The sequence below is a fragment of the Neolamprologus brichardi genome, chromosome 20 (assembly GCF_056152115.1).
Source record: "Neolamprologus brichardi isolate AB-2024 chromosome 20, ASM5615211v1, whole genome shotgun sequence".
NCBI lineage: Eukaryota > Metazoa > Chordata > Actinopteri > Cichliformes > Cichlidae > Neolamprologus > Neolamprologus brichardi.
In genome coordinates, this window is record NC_142123.1 from 27,903,151 (window position 1) to 27,922,544 (window position 19,394).

Consider the following 19,394-nt stretch of genomic DNA (forward strand, 5'->3'; position numbering starts at 1 on the left):
TGAAAATGCTTTGAAAGAGCCGATTAGAGTGCCAGTGCCAGCTCTCACATCTGGATCAGAGTGAAACTGCAGTGCTGTGGAGGAACGCTTAGTCCATGAACATCTGCATGCAAATATGGCTATGACAAGCAGCTGTTACATGAATGACATTTACTGCTGCAATTCATTTACTGCAGCTTTGCCTGTATTTTCTTTGCCAATCATGATAGTAAAGACTAGTGCAATAAAAAATACATTTAGTGATTTTTTTTTTTTCTTTTCCCCCAATTTATTCAGTATGAATAATAAAGAAAATGGCTCTAGAGTGTCTTGTATATTCTTGAAACAAAGTGGTGTCAGAGGCCGCCTGTTTCTTGGTGTTTTTGAGCTCTGACCCAGAGGCCACAGAACCTCTTAATTAGCCTAACTAATTGGGTCAAAGTGGCCAGAGACTCCCTCCTATCCACTTCCTCTGCCACTGAGATAAGAGCCTGTCTATTTGAGAGGACACATACAGGATGGGAGGCAGGGAACGAGAGAAAAGAGGAAAGGCCAAGAAACCAGAGACCAGCTCTCTTCTGGTCCCCTCTCGTCTCCTGCTGTCAGTACTCCCACAGGGGCAGCTGATGTGATGAGTGAATTTGGCCATTTGTCTTCTACCTCACTGACACACAGCAAAACACATACACACTTAAAACAAGAGGGTCTGACCACACTAATGGCTCTCCACTCACCCACAGTTCAAAGTAGACAGTGAGTCTATGTATGCACTGCAGACCTTCACTGCCCCTCTGCTCCCTGGAGAGGCTGGCACCACATCACATCAGCACACCGTGCTATCCAGCCTCCCAGGGGGACTTTGGTCGGATCACATCTTGTTGTGGGTCCTTCTCTGGATTTCCCTTTATCTCCCCTGTGAATCTCCTCTATTTTCATCTTAAAGGAATTCCACATGATTACAGCTGGCTGCCTTCCGTCGCCTCACAGACAACAAAAAGAGCTTTTCAGCATTCATTATAGTGAGACAGAGCCACATAAAGACTTTGCTAACCTTGTTTGGGTCCTTACTATGAGGTGCTTCCTTTCTGTCACCCTGCAAGATAACCTGAGCATAGTTAGACAGTAGTAATAACAAGACCACCTTTTTGAATGCTACTCTTGGTTATCTTGGGAAGTTAACGCAAACCAACACAGATGTTGGTCAGTCTTAATCTTCACCTGGCCGATTAGCATTTGCCTTGACCAAACAAACCCTTCTGTTATGAAAATGTTAAAAAAAAACATACCATGCAGCTAAGGCAGATTAGTTAAAGCAACAAGGAGCTGTTTGAAGTACTGGTTGGGGTTTTGCCCATGCAGCAAAAGCACTTCTTATCACTCTTTTGAACACTCGAATCATAGCAGCCTGCTGCTCGCCCATGATGAATACTGTTAGCACGAAAGCCCCAGAGATGGAGATTAAACAGAAATACATTTGGGTTATTAAAAAACTATATTCTCTCTGCTTACTGCTTGGGTGATGGGAGGCATCACTCTCTGGAAACAGATGGGAGAAGGGGCTGTGCAGTTGAGGAGCCTTGTGGTGAGATAATGAAAGAAAAATGAATAGGAAAATAGTGATAATGTTGAAACTGACAACAGAGAAGGGGAAAGTGAAGTGGGTGCCTAAATAGAGATGAGTGAGAAGCTGCTGTGAGGAAGCGAGGCCGGAGTGTGTGTGTTTTCCTTGGACCCCAGCCCCTTTGCTGTTTCCGCAAAGACATGGTGCAGGCCTTCATCCTCAGCTCCAGGCTGCCTAGTTGGCTGGAAAGAAAGACTAGAGGAAGACAGGCATGGACAGAGTGAATATAATACACAATTCTTCCTCACATCCACATGGGTCTTGATCTTTCCCAGTATCTCCCAGTTCTGTTTGACAGACACTAGCTCTGTTCTTTAGAAAGACACCTGTGGTTGCAGAAGTCTGAGTGAATGGGGATTATGAGTGAAGGACTCGTGGAATGGCTGATCTTATACGCACATTTGCACTTCCCCTTACAGATGTCAGCTCCTACACTCATATGTGCGATATGTGTCTTCCTTGCAAAATCAATTAGTTGGGATTTCGTTCTTTATTGCAGCACAGATGTAGCATCTGTTTTCCAATAAAGTTGTGTTTAAACCTGACTCCCCAGACCACCTGTCGCATCACCTGCTGCTGTCAGAGCACTAAAGTGGGAGATCAGTGATACTGTCCAGGTGGTCAAACAGGGCAAAGGGTCAGCAGGGTTAAGCCACACCAGTCCAGTCCAAACCTGGCAAAAGCTAACACAACTACTATCAGTAGAACAGTGGCCGAGTAGGAAATAACATTCTTTTCAAGTCTAATCATCTCTGTATGAAGAAAGTGTAACATAATGCATGTTGTCTGCCAGTTTTTACAGATGTTTCCAAGAATCTGGAAGGGAGGGGCAGGCAGCGTTATGATGCTTGAGGTCCAGCTGAAGGAATGCATGTGTTATCATGCTGCTATAACTCAAATTCTTTTCTCTCTCTCTTCCTTTATTTCCCCAGGGGATCGCAATGTCTTGCTCAATGACACAAATTACCAAGCTGATTTCAAATCCCACCAATGGTTTGGTGCCACTGTCCGGTCTCATGGTGACACAATTCTGGTAAGGTAGCCTTCAAAGAGATGCATTTAAAATGATAGAGTCTTCCTTAAGGGATGAAAACCTCAGCTGTTGCTTTCTGCTGTTAAGATCAGGAATTTCAGACTAGCCTGATGGCCTGATATACGACTGTGAGAAACTTTTTACTTGAGTGATGACTCACTCTCATGGCTGGGTGATTGCACATATCCTGTGTTAGTTAGAAGTTAGGAGAAGTGGCTAGATTATTGCCCATTAAGTTGTTGTCATTCAGGTCCAATTTTCACCCCTAGTCTCAACTCACTGTGCTCACAGACACACACATACACCATGTGACATCAAAGTTTAGCTGCCTGTTGTTTGGTCTGATTGTACGGCTTGTGACCTGGGTTGAGTTACATGGTTACCCCCACACAAGACACTCCACTGACCTCAGCTTGAGACCCATTCTGAGTTCAACAGGGGGGGGTTTTCACAACTGGAAAAACATCTCCCACCTAATGGCTCACCCTGTTCATCAACACACTGTTAATCCTCCACTTTTCTTACTTGTCAATCCCACTCCTGTGAACTGCAGGCTTGTGCCCCACTTTACTCATGGAGAACTAAGGAGGATAATCCCCATTCTGATGCTACAGGAAGCTGCTACCTCTCTGTCGAAAACTTCACCAACTTTGTGGAGTATGCTCCTTGTCGTACAGGTAATCATCACCTCTCTTCAAATCTTATTGGCATGGATGCTTTAATATATCAGGATAACATCAATGGTTGTTTCCTGGATGGTTTCTGGATATCATTTGTTGATGCTTCACTTATTCTGACAGTAAGTCCTTCATGATACAACGCTCCTTTTGTCCTTCAGAAATCAGTGGTCCATCAGGACAAGGTTACTGCCAGGGAGGATTCAGTGCCGACTTTACAAAGGTAAATGTACATTTTCTGTCAGTGAACCAACACAGGTTTCTTGAATAGTTGTATTTTTTCCCACTGAGGTAATTCACAGGTGTTATTTTTTTTAGGATGGCAAAGTGGTGCTGGGAGGACCAGGCAGTTATTTCTGGCAAGGTATGTACGACCTGCATCCATCAAAAGTCAAAAACAAAAATCACGCGCACACGCACACACAGAAATCTCAGTATGTCCTTCCAAGTTTCTTTCTTATCATTATCTTATCTTATTTTAGGTCAAGTGATCTCTGCAGCTAAGGAGGACATTATCAGAGCATACTATCCAGGCTATTTTATTCAGGCAGTGAGTGGCCAGATCCAGACCAAACAGGCCCATTCTTTGAAAGATGACAGCTATCAAGGTAAGCTAATTAAAATTTTATAAATTTTGCTAAATCACATATCGTCATGTACCTGCCACGAAAGCTAATTTTTCTGTTTCCTACAGGCTACTCTGTTGCAGCTGGGGAATTTAGTGGTGATGGGGTAGAAGGTAAGTCAACAAATCAGGTAGCAGACACTGCCAGCATTAGGTGAGGTTGACAAATAGTGAAACACTTAAAGACATTTACAGAGCAACATGAATGTTATAGTTGTAGTAAGAGAAACATAAATCCCTTACAATATTTTACATAATTATTGAGCTGGAAATGTCTTTAGTAAATTCTGTTATCCTCTGACTGGGCTTTAACTGTATTTTTCCCACTTTAAATCTTTGCTTTGTCTCACAGATTTTGTTGCTGGGGTTCCAAAAGGACACATGCTTTATGGTTCGGTAAGATTGCTTAATCATCACTCTCATTTTGGCTTTCATTTAAGCGCTTTTAGAATGGGAAACCTGGGATTTATACTTGGGAATGATACAAGAAAGAAAACAACCTTAGCGATATTGTCACAGTGGGGATTATTTTTGCAGTGAATTCCTTTCCATGGATCGTGCTTATATTAGACCCTATAAAAAGAAAGTTCGCCATATGTGCTTGCTGTGTTGCAGGTGTCTATTCTGAACGGTACAGATCTGACAAACATGACTGAGTACACTGGAGAGCAGGTGAGTCCAAAAACTCCCGCCTGAGCCAACTACAGAAAGTTCTGTAATGCTCCACTTCCTCTGTGTTTTTATTGCTCAGCTCCCCATGAGAGCTCTTAATTTGCTGATTCATAGTAAGCATAAATAATTTCCTCTACTGCAAACCACAATAGAGACAAAAATCTAGCAAACACAATACTGCAAATCTCAGTTCTTGGGGGGAAAGTGCAGTTGCAATTTGTGCAAATGGTTCTGGGAATAGAAAAGCAATCAACTTATTTCAACACTGGTGATTGACTCAGCTGAAAAAACATAATCACAAGCGAATTTGAATACACTCCGGCGAGACTGCTTTTGCAGTGCTATGTAGACTGAAAATCGTGACAGAAACTGAACGAGAAATGGAACCGACCGGCCTTCACTGGACCCAACCTGTAAAACCCATCAAGCCTTTGTGATTTCTTGAGGCTTTATGATTTTTTTTTTTGTTCTAGTAACAGAGAAAACGCGCCTGAAGTTTAGTTTAACAGTGTGAGGGGTTTGGGATTTTGGACTGCTTAAATTGTAATCATGCCTTCTGTTGATGTGATGTTTAATGTCATGGAAACACCTTTTCTTTTTTCTTTTTTTAATAGATGGGCTCATATTTTGGGTATGCAGTGGCCACAACTGACATTAACAGTGATGGGTGAGTAGTAGCTGTCTGTCTTTCTTTCTTTTATTTTTCAGTGTATCTGACTTTAAATTCTTTTTTGTGATGTTCCTGTTTTGTCTGCAGGATGGTTGACCTGCTGGTGGGAGCTCCCATGCTCATGGTCCGAAGCTCTCATGGACGCCTGGAAGAGATGGGCCAAGTCTACGTTTATCTCCAGCGTAGCCCCTTGAAACTAGAGTCCCGCCTACCTCTAACAGGCACTCAGGTGTTTGGGAGATTTGGCAGCACCATTGCACCATTGGGAGATCTGAACTTGGATGGTTTCAATGGTAAGAATATGGCATTATAATATGGTAGGACAGAAATTGGTAATGTGGGGAAATGATATATAAGGCAACAATTTAAAAGAAGGAAATTTAGTAACAATCTATTATGATGCTACTTTTTTCTCATTACACTTTGAGAATGCTTGTATGCTTTGTTATAATATCAAAGATTACGCTATAACACAATGGCACTCTGTAGAAATGTGCTTGCTTGAACCACTTATGGTCTCTAAAGAATGAAGCCGAATAGCTTTGGTGACTTCAACAATATTTATAGCCTACAATACATTTCACTTTATGAATGAACCAAACTAGAATACTAATAATGCTAAACCTAAAGACTGTTATGGATGGTAACTAAGTGTTTAGCTTAAAAGATAAAACAGTTATAATAATACAATAATAATAATACATTTTATTTAAAAATAGCGCCTTTCAAAGCACCCAAGGACACTGTACAACAGATAAAAACACAAAAACTGAAAATATACACAATAATAATAAAAATAACAGATAAAAGTTAAGAACATACAGTGGTTTAAACATAAGCAATTTTAAACAGATGAGTTTTGAGGGTGGACTTAAAAAGAGGGAATAAAGTAATGTTTCTGAGGTCAGGGGGTAAGGAATTCCAAAGTCGAAGTCAAAGTTGGTTATGAACTTTAAGTGTTGCTGCAATATAAGGCATATAGTCAATAAATGATATAGTGTATATATACAATGATGAGTATATTAAGTGATCTTGGTATAAGAGGATGAACATGAGAGCTGATCAGCTAGGATTCAGTTTTAGCTTTAATCACAGAAATGGACCGTAAGTTTCATTCCTACATAACTAGAGATTATGTAGATCACACAGAGCATTATACATAGGTTGACTTCTAAATACCCCAGGGTCCTTATGTCAAAGAAAAAAAGTTTTGCATCTTAAGTGGCTTCTTTGTGCAATTTCAAAACATTAGCAACACTTTGTAGAGCAAGAAAATCTACATAGGCTATTTAAGAAAAGCATGCATATTAATTTTGTAGTGAAAAACAGCTGAAACTGTAAATAAAGTGCTCTGTGATTTTAGTTTCTTTCTCTAAATCTTAATTTTTTCCCCCTGCAAGATGTGGCTATCAGCTGTCCATTTGGAGGAGAGGATCAGCAGGGACTGGTTTATATTTATAATGGATACTCAGAAGGACTCAGACAAAAGCCATCTCAGGTGATTAGGGGACAGTGGGCTGCAGGGACTATTCCTGCTAGCTTTGGATTTGCCCTCAGAGGTGCTAAGGACCTGGACATGAACGGATACCCAGGTAAGTGAGGATGAAATTTGTAATGAGCATCATTAACGTTTTATTATTATTATTTTTTTGTGTGTGTTTAATTTATCTTTCTTAATTTCCTCAGATCTCATTGTTGGAGCTTTTGGTATTAATAAGGCTATTCTATATAGGTATGTTTTATTGATTTTGATTTTGCTTGATTGAAAAGTCAAATTCCAAAATTAAGTCTGGGGGAAAAAAGCATGGCTGTGTTCGTCTGCCTGGTGTGCCAAGATAAATGTTTGGTCACTCTACAGATATAGTGTAAGAACAAAACAAAAGGAAAGACAGAGAAATAGAGTTTCCAAAATCTGAAGCTAATCTATAAAGCACTTAAAGTGGAAACTGTAATATCTGATGACTGTGTCTTCAATCAGCATTCTTGTTGTTGCCTACAGATCCCGGCCGATAGTCAACACCAGTGCCTCGCTGACAGTTTCCCCCACCATGATTAATCCTGAGGAGAAGAACTGCATTCTCACCACTGGAAACTCCAGCATTCCCGTTTCCTGGTGAGTATTCAAACGGTCCAGAATTACAGAACACTCTGTTTCCTGCAGCTCTTCACTTTTGGTATTTATTTGACCCAACTGCAGAGACATGGGCTTCCCCATTTCCCCCATGCATAAACATTTCTATCATAATAGGAAGTTTTGATAAAGAATATCCTTTACACAGTGATGGTATTCTGAGGACTGCTCTTATCTGACCTATTTTCAGAGTGTCTTCATATAACACACTTTATTTTGTGGAGTGAAGAGAGAGAGAAAAAAGTTGAATAGAAGCATTGTTTGCAGTTTTCAGCCTGATCTAACTGTGCAAAGTATCCAGCTCCAAAAAAAGAAGAAAAACCCTGGAGGAAGGAGACGACGGTAGCTTGCTGCTCGACACGGTTGACACTGTGCTCCTGTTTCGGCTCCCCCCCCCCCCCCCCCCCTTCTCTACACGCTGATCCATAAAGGAAACTGTTGTATACACATATGTCTTGATTGTGCTACGTTGCCTGGTGATGGGGAGATTTTGGTGATCGGGGGGAGGAGAGCAGAGGAAATAATGGGAGGGGAGGGGCTGGAAGGTTTTTGCAGTTGCTTTGAATGAGATATTGTTTGGTGGTGGAACACAGCTGGGAAACATCAGGACACGTAGACTCCCGTGAGCGTGCGCACACAGTTGTGCCGAAAAGGGCAGACACAGGAGCATTCATATGAAGTTACTGCTACTCTTCAAAAGGAGGCTTTGCACTTTCTCTGTCTTTTGCTCTCATTTTTCACCTTTCTTCCTGTTACTTTGCTTTTTTTTCGGTAAAGCCCATCCATCTTTTTTTTCTCTTTTGCATTATTTTTTTTTCTGTGACTCTTTCAAGGGGTTACTAGTGAAGGGGTTGGGGGTTTTGGGGTTGCAGACTTGGACAGCGGCGGCATGTTGTGTGGCTGATGTCATGGGAGAGAGCTACAGGCTTATATAGACAGCCACTCACTGGTCAGCACTGAAACCTGAGTCGTTGCTCAATTTCACCCTTCTTAACTCTGCTATTTCTTTGTGTGTGGGGAGGGCTGCGGGTGGAAAGCGGAGACACACTGATTTATCAGCCTGGCCGGCGAAAGTAGTTTTATGCCAGCCTATCTCCAAACATGTGTGGTTTTTGTCATAATATTCGCTGTAAGCTCAGTGTGCTCCACGCCTTGTAATGTGAACCATGTAATGAGCTGACACACACAAAAAAAGTCACCCATGAGAAAAGGCGAGAGAACAAGGGAGGGCATGTGAGGTGTCTTATGTGTACAGTATTTACACTGAGTCTCTGCCATTAATGGATATGCTTCTCTCATCATGTCCTTGTCCTTTCTTCCCAAAACAGTGTCAACCTGAGTTTCTGCATATCTGCTGATGGGAAGCACCTTCCAAAGAACTTAGGTGAGCCAATTTTCCACATCTGCATTTTATTACAAGCAAGGAAACTGTCAAATAGCCACCAGTGGTAATGTTTTAAATCCATAACAGTCTGTAGGTTAAAGTGTTTTGGCAGCTAATGCAGATTTTCAGACTTTGTTATGACAAAAAGGGAGTGCAGCATGCCAAATGTCCTTTGTGATCCACCTTGAGTGATCTAACCTCTTCTGCCCTCAACATTTTTCCTCGTTACCTCTTAGTTATCATCTCTTATTAGTCCCCCTCAGTACACAATAGCTCTATGTGCCATTGACGATGTTGTGTGTATTTCAGAGTATTTACGGAGGTCCTTTTCAGACCTGTCGCTTTGTGACTCTAGAACATTCATCACACCATGAATGGTCATTTGTGTGTGTTATGCGTTCCAGATTTCCAGGTGGAGGTGCAGCTCGATAGTCATAAGCACAAGCAGAAAGGTGCAGTGAAGAGGGCTCTGTTCTTGGATTCCCAGCAGCCTTTGCTCCCGATGACTGTGAGGCTGAACCACGGAGAGCGAGTGTGCCAGCATAAAAGGATCTACCTAAGAGTAAGTCCTCTCTTTCTCTAACAAAAAATGACATTTAAGCCTGTGGGATGCGTAGAATCATTATTGAAAAACTGCAAATAAGTGAAGTGTAACTAATAGCTGTAGTCATTTTATAGTTGTGTTTCTGTGTCACTTTTGAACAGCCAAATTGCACAGTGGTATGACACAAAATGTGTTTTTTCTCACTGTAGGATGAGAAGGAGTTCAGAGATAAACTCTCCTCTATTTATGTGGCCTTGAACTTCAGCTTGGATCCAAAAGCTGCAGCTGACTCCCACGGCCTGCGGCCCATCCTCAACTATCAGACCACACACGTAATTGAGCAAAAGGTACTTTGACGTGAACTACACTTCTATCAGCTAGGTTAATTAACCTATCTACAGAGCTGTTTAAATTATTATATAGTAAGTTCTCTAATAATCTGCATGTGCGACTGAGATTCCTTCAACTCATTCTCTCTGATCTCTCGATTGCACTTTCCGCCATCATTCAGTAATCACTGGCCAACTCCTTACTGACTCTTCTGTTCATGATGAAAGTGTGAATCTTTTCTTTGTCGGCTGGGAAGAGATCCAGGGTGTCTGGAAAGTTGTTTTCAAAATGAAAATGTGAGACACATGTACAGTGGCGTGTTTCCTTGTCCCAGCAGGAGTACCTCTTGGCCTGCTTAGCTACCGAGGTGAGTGTTTTCAGAGCTGCAGGCACAGAAGGATGGTCAATATTTCAGGGAGGGGCACGGGCAGAATGTTGGCCCCTCTGGTTGAAGTGTCTCAGCATTTCTACATGAAGGCATCTTTTCAGCTGTGGCACAGCAAGCACCATATGTTTAATTCAGCAACAGCCACCAGATTGGAGCATTAGGGGAATAGCAATCAGTCTAGTTTGATCTCCGTCTCTTTCTTTTTTGTTCTCTGCCCTTGTGTGTTTCTCTTTTTTCCTTTTGGACCTTGTCACTGCTCTTTTTCTTCCTAAATATCAAAGCTTTTGGGCCTCCAACAGATGTGGTCTACTGCTGTACCAAGACCTTGAGACAAGCCTGAGAGAAAGAATTAGCCATAAACCTGAATCCGTTCTTTGAATGTATAAAAGCAGAGTAGGAGTGGTGTCAGACTGCCAACAAATTTAATTAATTTTGCTTTACTGTGTATGAATATAACGGTATACAAACAGAGTATGGTGACTATTATACCACAGCCTTGGCCTAGAATAGATACATGATGCCCTCTTGATTTCCACACATGCTTTGAGAATGTGTGGCAGGCGATATAACAGTTCATAGACTCTGCCAAGTTCGTACTCTCTCAAAGTTGGAGTGCGAATGAAAGGCAGCTGACGCGCCGAGCGCAGTCTCACTCTCTCATCCTAACATTTTCCACATGTATCTGTGAAGATTTGTGGCATTATGATGGATCTATTAATTGCTATCGCATCGCTCGTCTTGCACATAGCATGCATTTGTATGCATGCCAGTAAAGATTCAAGTTGCAGCCACCTTTGGAGATCTTGGAACCGGCTGAAATTGTGAAACAATGCCCTCCTTGTTCTTAAAACAAAGTCATCTGACAAATTGAATATGATTTTGATGAATGTGCTGCCAAGGTTGTGTTTTGTTTTTGCCAAATGATACTTGGACTCATTATGTCACATGCTGATGTCAGTGTTGATGTTGTTTAAGTACAGTAATGGTGGTACGAATGTTGTTTTCCTGCCCCAAACAGACATATGAGCTGGGGTGCACATGCGGCCAAGTTAGCATGGCGGTTACCATGGTGTGCATAATTAGAGCTCCTAGATGGTGTAATGACAAGAGGGGTTCTTGGCTCTCTCTAATCTTCTCCTCTATTTCTATTTATTGTCTTTATCGTCATGAACATCATCACACTGTCATAGTCGCGGCGAGATGCAATTTAGCAATCCACAGGGCTTTCCCTGCCACACGTTCAGCGGTCATCCACTTATCCGGCAGTGTTTCTGCTCCTTTCTTGTCTTTCCCTCCACTGTAATCTCTGAACCATCCCTCCTGCTGTCAGGTCAACAGAGATATCTTGTGTCTCAGCAAGTTCCTTTAGGCTGTAGGCTTCTCCCCTTACATTTGATCATGCTCCACAGTGGTGTAGTGTGTGGTGAATGTGCGGTTTACCACATAGCGCTGTGATGTGGGACACTGGTTAAAGTTGGGAGCTGGCTGCTTTGTGCTCAGCTCCATAGGAGTATCTTCTTTTGTACGGGCTCTGATCTGCACCCTGTTTATAATCTCCCCCTGTTTTACATTGCAAACAGAAAGCACGTGCGTGCCTGGACAGCTGGCTCATCAGGCTGTCTGTTCCTGTCATGACCTCACTGAGGCAGTTATTGTCTCTGTGTTTTTAGCTGTCTGATGTGTAGTGATGATGTCTTGTAAATAAGAGGGGTTGCAGTCCAGGTGTGTGTGCATCTTGGGTGGTGGTCCAGAGACAGGTGGTGGAATATATTAGTCATACTGCATGTTGCATCTTGCTTTACTCATCTTGTTCTCTTCCTTAAACAGATCTTGTGATTTATCTTGTGCACCTAATTCTTTTCACGTGTAGAATAAGTGTCACAATCTACTGTGTGATGTTGGCCTGCACCCCTATATTCAGACTTTTGTCATCTTCAATTTGTATCTTCTAGGCGCAGATTCTGTTGGACTGTGGAGAGGACAACATCTGTGTTCCTGACTTGAAGCTGGCAGTTAGCGGGTGAGTCTTTTTCCTTAGCTGTTGCTAAAAATCCCAGAGCATAGGTTTGAGAAAATAGAATAAAGTTCAATGGATATTACACAATGAACCCTGAACAGGATTACAGACACTGAAACTTTCACCTCCGCTATGCAAAAAGAGACCCTAGAGCATGAAAACAGCTGTTATTCTTGTTCTCTACTTTTTGTTTAGTTTAACAAACCACAGTGTTAATAGCTACAATTTTGCAGTACAGTAGGGGCACCAATCGTTAAAAACAAAACAAAGCAGGAAATAGCTCAGCTCCACAGGTGCTGTGACAAACGCTAAAGGGGGAAAGACAGAAAAGATGAAAGGAATCTGTTTGCAAGAGGCCCAACCCTGTCTTCATCGCCATCCCCGCTACACTTTGATTCGAGAAATCTGTTAGCAGTTTTCTCAAAAATAACTGCCTCCCTGATACTCCCTTCTCTGCTCTGTCATTTTGATTTCACATTCCTATATTTATCTACCATCTGACCCCATTTTTCCCAATGTATAACTTATCTATTACATATGGAACAACCTGCTGGGATTCTGCTGCGCCCCATCCGATAGAAACCCAGATGCAGAAAGTGTGATTAGTGCAATAAAACTAATACTTTGTTGATTTTCGTCTGCTCTGCAGTAAATTATGGCAGCCTAATAGTTGTTGGAGGGGGTGATCAGATGGTCGTGATTTAGTGGAATTTCAGAGAAAAAAGTATCCAACGTTTGTACGATGTTTTTTTTTTTCTATTCCGCTGCCAAATCACATAACCTGTTAGACCAAGGGTCCCTCAGGGAAGTCTTAGGGTTTTGTGGTGTTTTCTAATTTTGAGGCTTTGTTTGCTTTAAAAAGTGCCACGTCAGTTAAAATCAGGCCCCAGCTGAATCTTTGGCCAGCAGAGGATCGGCTTTATAACTCGTCTCCCTTTTGCTGTCTCTTGCTTTTATGAGAATAGACTTTAATTAAAAATGCCCTTGTGGCCCTTCTTGTGGAATTTCTCTTTGTGCCTAGCTTTGGAGGAAGATGTAGGGAGTGAGAAAAAGCAAGAAATGGGAGATGTTTTATAATTCTGTGCCTTTTGTATGTCTTTAATATCACATGGGGGAAAAAATTATGTAAAGTGGGCTATTTTGAGATTAATCTAATTGTTGCATTTTTGCAGCCAGGTTCTAAATAAAATAGATCTTATAAGCACAGTGCATGCAGTTATTAGTTTTATTAGAGCAATTTGCAATTTATTGCCTGTTCCACTGCCAGAAAAATGGGAACAAAGAATGGCCTTGTTTACTTGGAAAACAACTTAATCCATGTTTATTTATGGAGGTATTTATTTAGTGACCCAACTAATCATTTGGGGGTTTTTTTTGTTTTGTATTTTTTTTTCTTGGGTCCTCAGTGACAGGAAGGAAGTCTACCTTGGTGATGACAACTCACTGACCTTGACATTCAATGCCAGGAATGAGGGTGAGGGAGGGGCGTATGAAGCAGACCTGTATGTGGTGCTGCCCCCTGAAGCTGACTACATTGGCATTGCCCGCAATAATGAGGTGAATAGAAACAATCAAACTGACACCCTGATTTTGGGACTATTGGGACTTTAATCTTGATGATTTTCTTTCGATGTGGTTTGACCAGTCTGTCCTCTTTTCCAGACCTTGACCCAGCTGACTTGCAGCTATGAGACGGAGAACCAGACCCGATACCTCAGCTGTGATTTGGGGAACCCAATGAAGTCGGGCACCAATGTAGGAGCAATGTTGTCTTTTGGCTGTCTTTCTCTTTTAGCTCAGTGCTTAAGAAGTTTAAGTGTTGTGACACAAACAAGGTTGTTTGTTTGCTGGTTTTGTTTACATAGGACATATAAATAGTATCTGAAATTTAATGTATCAGTTATCAGTTCATAGAAACTAAAAAAGGAAGTGATGCGATCTTCATTTTAGGTGTGGACAGCACAGGAAAAGTCGACGTGTGTCAGGAAATGGTGTGGCAGGAAGTACAGGCTACATTTGTTCTATTGGTTCCCTTTTTATTGATTGAGTCACAAGTCAGCATGTTTTTAATAGGTTTGCGGTGCAAGACAGTTGGCTACATGTTAACTCAAAGCGACAAAAAGACTTCTTTATTGTAAATGGATCTGAAATGACCCGTTAATAATGTGCAGCACAGGAACAAGAAGTCCCATTTTTGTGCTGCTACGTGCTCAAGCAGTCAGTCAGTAATTTTAGATTGGGTCTATTAGGTCCTTTCCTTTTCTCTGTTACTTGTAATGAGAAAAAATTCAGAGGATGTTAATATGTCTGAACTTCCTTTCCTTAGCTCTGGGCCGGCCTACGTTTCACAGTGCCGCGGCTGAAGGACACACACAAAACGATTCAGTTTGAGGCGCAAATCCGCAGGTACAATTTCATGTGATCACCAACACAGGAAAAAATAGAAAAAGTGTACACAATATCAACTACTTCTGATTTAATAGTACTGATTTTCACAACTCTCAAATGACATCAGCTAATCAGATCTTTTTTTTTTTTCCCATTCTCTGTTTCCACAGTAAAAATGAGAATAATTCCCATAGTGAGGTTGTAGCCTGCAAGCTGGAGGTGATTGTTAAGGCTGATGTCATTCTACAGGGGTGAGCTGAGTGTTAGAATTCTCCCATTCGTGCTTTTGTGACTTCATTAAATCCCTATTGCCTCCCTACACATACTCTCATACCCCTCCTTCCCATTTTAAGTGTGTCTCGACCAGATAAGGTCTTCTTTCCGCCGGCCAACTGGAAACTGACCAAAAATTACAACGTGGAGGTGGACGTTGGGCCTGCCGTGGAACACATCTATGAGGTAATCGATGTTAGCTGTGCATGCTCAGTGGGGTTGAGCAGATTGGGTTGGAAAGCAGATATTAGAGTTTAAAAAAAAAAAGAAGGAGGAGGAAAACAGAGGAGGAAAACCAGATGACATGGTGGGATTTGCGCCAGTGCAGATCCATGGATTTGTAGATTAAAAAAAGTACACCAGATATTAATATTTCAGCATGGGAAAGAAACTGCTTGGAGAAACAAATGAAAAACTTATGGGGACTCTTATAGTTTTTTTAATGTTTGATATAGTAAAATGTTTCTTTTTCACTCCTTTTTCCAGCTTGTGAACAATGGCCCAAGTAGGATCAGCCATACCCTACTTGAGCTGCGCTGCCCTTTCCGTGTCCAAGGTCAAACTCTCCTTTACCCTCTGGAGTTCTCCACTGAAGGCCCCATTAACTGCACAGCTGACAAAAACATGAACCACCGAAACCTTAAAGTGAGTGACATTCAGCTGAACACCTCTCAGGGTCAAATGAGGCAAAGTCAGAGAGTGAAGATCTCCCATCATTGATTCCCAACGGTTGGCCCACACCCACCTTCTCCACCCTGAATCTCGACTCCACCCAGGACACTTTCCCCACCACTGCTTTGAAGTTCAAACTCTTCCCTATGCTCAGCACAGCTTGATGAACCACCTCACCCAGCAACACACTCATTCATCTACAACACCCCCTCATACTAAGTTGTAACTTGGGGATTTTGTGGGCAAAACATTTTAGTGTGGTTGTTTGTGTTTACATGTGACGTTTGACAGATGTTGAGCAGAGCTGTGAGTGGTCATCTGTCTTAGCTGTGATCTAATGTTTTTCCCCGCCCCCTAGTGAATTGCTAAGTATGGTGTATTTCCATGGGAATCCATAAGGAGTAGAGCTCACATGCTTCTGATTAATGACAAAAAGCCTCAGGGTCATGCTAACATTAGGTCTTATATTGACAGAAAGGGTGGTGCACTTTTCTGCCTAGTGAGGTCAGTATCTGTGTTGTTCTAATGGGTGGCTGGTGTGTTTCTGTTTTCCTTTAGCTCCAGCGCTCATCCACGGAGTCACCTATTCTGGCGCTAAAGGGCCATGAGCATCGCCTCGAGAGGAGGGACGTCCACAAGAATCAGCTTGCTCACTTGACTAACCTGGTAAGGCACTTAGAGGGAAATTGTCACATTCTGTAAGAGCAACATGTTTTATGCATGAATGAACCCTGTCAGACAAAAAGGTGGAGTCTAGTAGTCGGGGACTGATTGTGATAGTGTCTTTAAAGCAAAGACATGACAAGCTTTAGTTTGTAGTTTGAAGTAAGTATGATGATGGAAGTAAATCCATTTTTGCACCACACATAAACTTATATTTGAAACTATAGATTTGATGCTTTTCTGTGTATAAATGCGACCCTGTTTGGTGACACTGGCCCTGCTCCTACATGAGGCTCTGGGGATGGGAAATTAGGTTATGATGTCGTTAAAAGGGAGGGGTCAGAGGTTACAGGCTTGTCCCATTGTGGTGATTAACATTAAAGAGCCTTTAGTAGTGGTGGGGAAAAAGGCATGGGAGGCTTTTTGACTGTGATGCACTGCTTAGTTCACAGACTTGTCTCTAATTTTTGGCTCTGGGTGTTATAAGCCTGCTCAGCCCCCACACACTGGTCCTATTGATCCACCCAGCTGTAGGTAGCTGCTCTATCTCCCTCTGTCTGTGGATACCTGCCGCTACCAAAGAAGTCTTTGTCTCTGTGCCCGTCTCTCCTAACTGTGGTCGTTTATCAAGCATGTCCAATGACACTCTAGTATGAAGCAGCCCTTTCTCCTGTTTCTCTTGTGTCTGCACTTTTTCCTTATGCTTGAGAGAATAGACATCTCCATTCAGCGCGAGTCTTGATCAGAGTGCGTTACTGTTTTGTGGTCAGAGAAGGTGAGATGGTGAGAATTGTAGATGACCTGTTTAGTTTTTGAAGGACTGGGATTAACTGCACCAAAACTCAAAAGACTTCCAAATTACTTTGATTAGTTTAAAATGGCCTCACTTTCACTGTGTTGTGGGACATGCAACATTCAGTGGCACTGAATGGGGCGCTCTTTGAAGATAATAGTGGTAGATCTTATTGTTCTAGCACATGTAATACATTTGAAACCACTTTACAGACTTTTCTGCTTGCTAAAAGCAGGACTTCTTGGTTCAAAGATACGAGACAACTGGGGTTTTTCTGTGCATGTCCTCTTTGTGCTTGTGTGGGCTCTCTCTGGGCACTCCAGCTTCCTCCCACAGTCCAAAGACCTGCATGTTAGGTTAACTGGTGACTCTAAATTGTCCGTAGATGTGAATGTGAGCATGAATGATTGCCTGTTTCTCTGTGTTAGCCTTTCGAAGGACTGCAAGCCTGTCCAGGGTGTACCCCGCCTCTTATCTTATGACAGCTGGGATAGGCTCCAGCCGCCTCGCTACCCTGAATTGGACAAGCTGCTAAGAAAATGGAAGGATGGAAAAATGGAAAAAATTTATAGGCTAATAATGGCCGAGCGCTTTACACGTATGTTTAAGGCCTTTAAAACCTGATGGGTTTACCAAGTTGGGATACCTGGCAGATGTTTATCTTTATCGGAGGCTGAACCAAAGAACAATCTATTAACATACTGACTGTAGACTTGTGTGCGTATTAGTCTTAATTCTGTCCTTATTAATGATGAATGACTGCCATATTTTTTAACCAGCAACGGTAACTGTCAGCTTCAAGATTAACTAATTATAAATCTAACGTCAAGCATGTCATATATGAAAAAGGGCTTCCACGTATTTAATAGTTCTGTTATGTTTTACCTTGCCAAATGCTCTCATTAACTTACTTGAAATATGGCTGCAGTTGACAGTAGTTTTACCTGACCAACACTCTGATTCAAAACCACCTAATTTATTATTAGCACCATTGAAGCGTAATTGTAAAACTTTACAGACCGCTTCCGTACAGTAGCTGTGTTTTCAACCTCAACTGTCATTTTATTAAGGATCCATGCCTCCATGATCCAGCTCTTGACCACATAATCCTGCCAGCGAGGATATATGTGGGAACTGGGTCTGAGGCATCTTTGGCATTTGACCATGTGCATGCCATTTTCACAAACCTTTGAGGCCCTGCTGCCCTTGGGCATCAAGCATGACTACCGAACGGAAGCAGACTGATATGCTCTCTGTCTGTCTGAATAATTATTAAGTCTGTCTAAGACTGAGCCTAAAGGAACTAGGCGGGTACCCTCTTCTCCTACTTTTGCCTTTCTCTGTGTAATAAGTAAACTAATGCGTTCCCGCAGGAAACCCGCCGAAACCTCTCAGTCTAGGGGTGGTCTGGCTACAGTACCTTTAAAACAGAGTGTGCACATGTTTTAAAATGTTAAATGTATCAAGCTGCACTATGGGGATCTAATTAAGATTGTGTACTCTACAGTCTTGAGAAAAATGGGCTGGTTTTAGTGGTTGGGCAATAATGTGGCGAGTGGTGCATGCTGCATTTTTACAGTCTCATGACATTCCTTCAATCTAATTCGAAGCAGGCGTGCAATAGGGATCATAACATTGGGTTCTTTGTTATATTTGTATATTTGTTCCACCGGCTTTTATTTATCTGTTCTACTAGTTTTTAGATTTGCTTTAATGACTTCTACTTGAATTTAGGCTCTGTCATATTATTTAAGTTTAGTGGGAATAACATTTTTTTTAGATGCTGTTCTCGCACAAAATGTCTTGAAATGTATTTAACATCGCAAACCGCATCATAATGATGGCATTCTCTCTGTTTGCACAGAACTGCTCTACTGTGGACTGCTGGAAAGTTGAATGCAATGTGGGTCTTCTGCAGAAGGGGACTACAGCTATCCTTAAAATGCGATCCCGTGTCTGGGCTGAGACCTTCACTGAGGTTTGTGGGGGGAGAACCTTGCCATACAAACTCCCCACACACATACTGTACATTTTACATATCTTCCAAACATAAGACAAAATACAGTAATAAATTGATCTTCCCCTACCAGTGGCTGTATATTTTCTCATGTCAGGCTCTGGCAGGAAGTAAGAAGCCATTTTTATTAAAGCGTTATTGGAAACAACACTGAGACTCGACCTCAAATGTGCTTCTAGGAAAGGCAAATAGTTGGAGTTGTCAGTAAGACATGTTTGGTTGTGATCAATTTGTACTCAGCAGCAGCTCTAAATCAGTTAACAGTATTGCCAGTTACGCATATTTGCCTAAACAAATGAGAACAGTTGCTTTCTGAGGAAGCAGTTTGCTCCACACTGGTGTTCATACTGCAGCTTCTACCAGTGTTTGTCATGTCTAAAATACACAGATTATTTCCCATCTATGTGGTATGTACTGAAAATTTAATATTTGGTTATCACAGCTTCTCATAGGGTAGGAATGCTAAAGGGTGTTTCGCAGGGAGATGCACATGGTCAATGTCGCCACCTAGTGTATA

General features: G+C 41.9%; 1 protein-coding gene across 1 annotated transcript in view; it reads left to right on the top strand.

Annotated features, from left to right (window-relative positions):
- itga5 (integrin, alpha 5 (fibronectin receptor, alpha polypeptide)) overlaps window positions 1-19,394 on the top strand; it is a 32,881-nt gene that overhangs the window by 10,308 nt on the left and 3,179 nt on the right. The window contains exons 3-27 of the mRNA XM_006794056.3: window positions 2,533-2,633; window positions 3,187-3,310; window positions 3,472-3,533; window positions 3,629-3,674; window positions 3,793-3,918; window positions 4,005-4,049; window positions 4,288-4,331; window positions 4,551-4,607; window positions 5,222-5,274; window positions 5,365-5,570; window positions 6,678-6,869; window positions 6,964-7,009; window positions 7,277-7,390; window positions 8,737-8,792; window positions 9,197-9,354; window positions 9,546-9,683; window positions 12,007-12,074; window positions 13,478-13,628; window positions 13,734-13,826; window positions 14,398-14,477; window positions 14,630-14,710; window positions 14,813-14,918; window positions 15,219-15,377; window positions 15,963-16,070; window positions 18,725-18,838. Of these exons, the coding sequence (XP_006794119.2) occupies window positions 2,533-2,633; window positions 3,187-3,310; window positions 3,472-3,533; window positions 3,629-3,674; window positions 3,793-3,918; window positions 4,005-4,049; window positions 4,288-4,331; window positions 4,551-4,607; window positions 5,222-5,274; window positions 5,365-5,570; window positions 6,678-6,869; window positions 6,964-7,009; window positions 7,277-7,390; window positions 8,737-8,792; window positions 9,197-9,354; window positions 9,546-9,683; window positions 12,007-12,074; window positions 13,478-13,628; window positions 13,734-13,826; window positions 14,398-14,477; window positions 14,630-14,710; window positions 14,813-14,918; window positions 15,219-15,377; window positions 15,963-16,070; window positions 18,725-18,838 (2,528 nt within the window). The remainder of the gene's footprint in view (window positions 1-2,532; window positions 2,634-3,186; window positions 3,311-3,471; window positions 3,534-3,628; window positions 3,675-3,792; window positions 3,919-4,004; window positions 4,050-4,287; window positions 4,332-4,550; window positions 4,608-5,221; window positions 5,275-5,364; window positions 5,571-6,677; window positions 6,870-6,963; window positions 7,010-7,276; window positions 7,391-8,736; window positions 8,793-9,196; window positions 9,355-9,545; window positions 9,684-12,006; window positions 12,075-13,477; window positions 13,629-13,733; window positions 13,827-14,397; window positions 14,478-14,629; window positions 14,711-14,812; window positions 14,919-15,218; window positions 15,378-15,962; window positions 16,071-18,724; window positions 18,839-19,394) is intronic.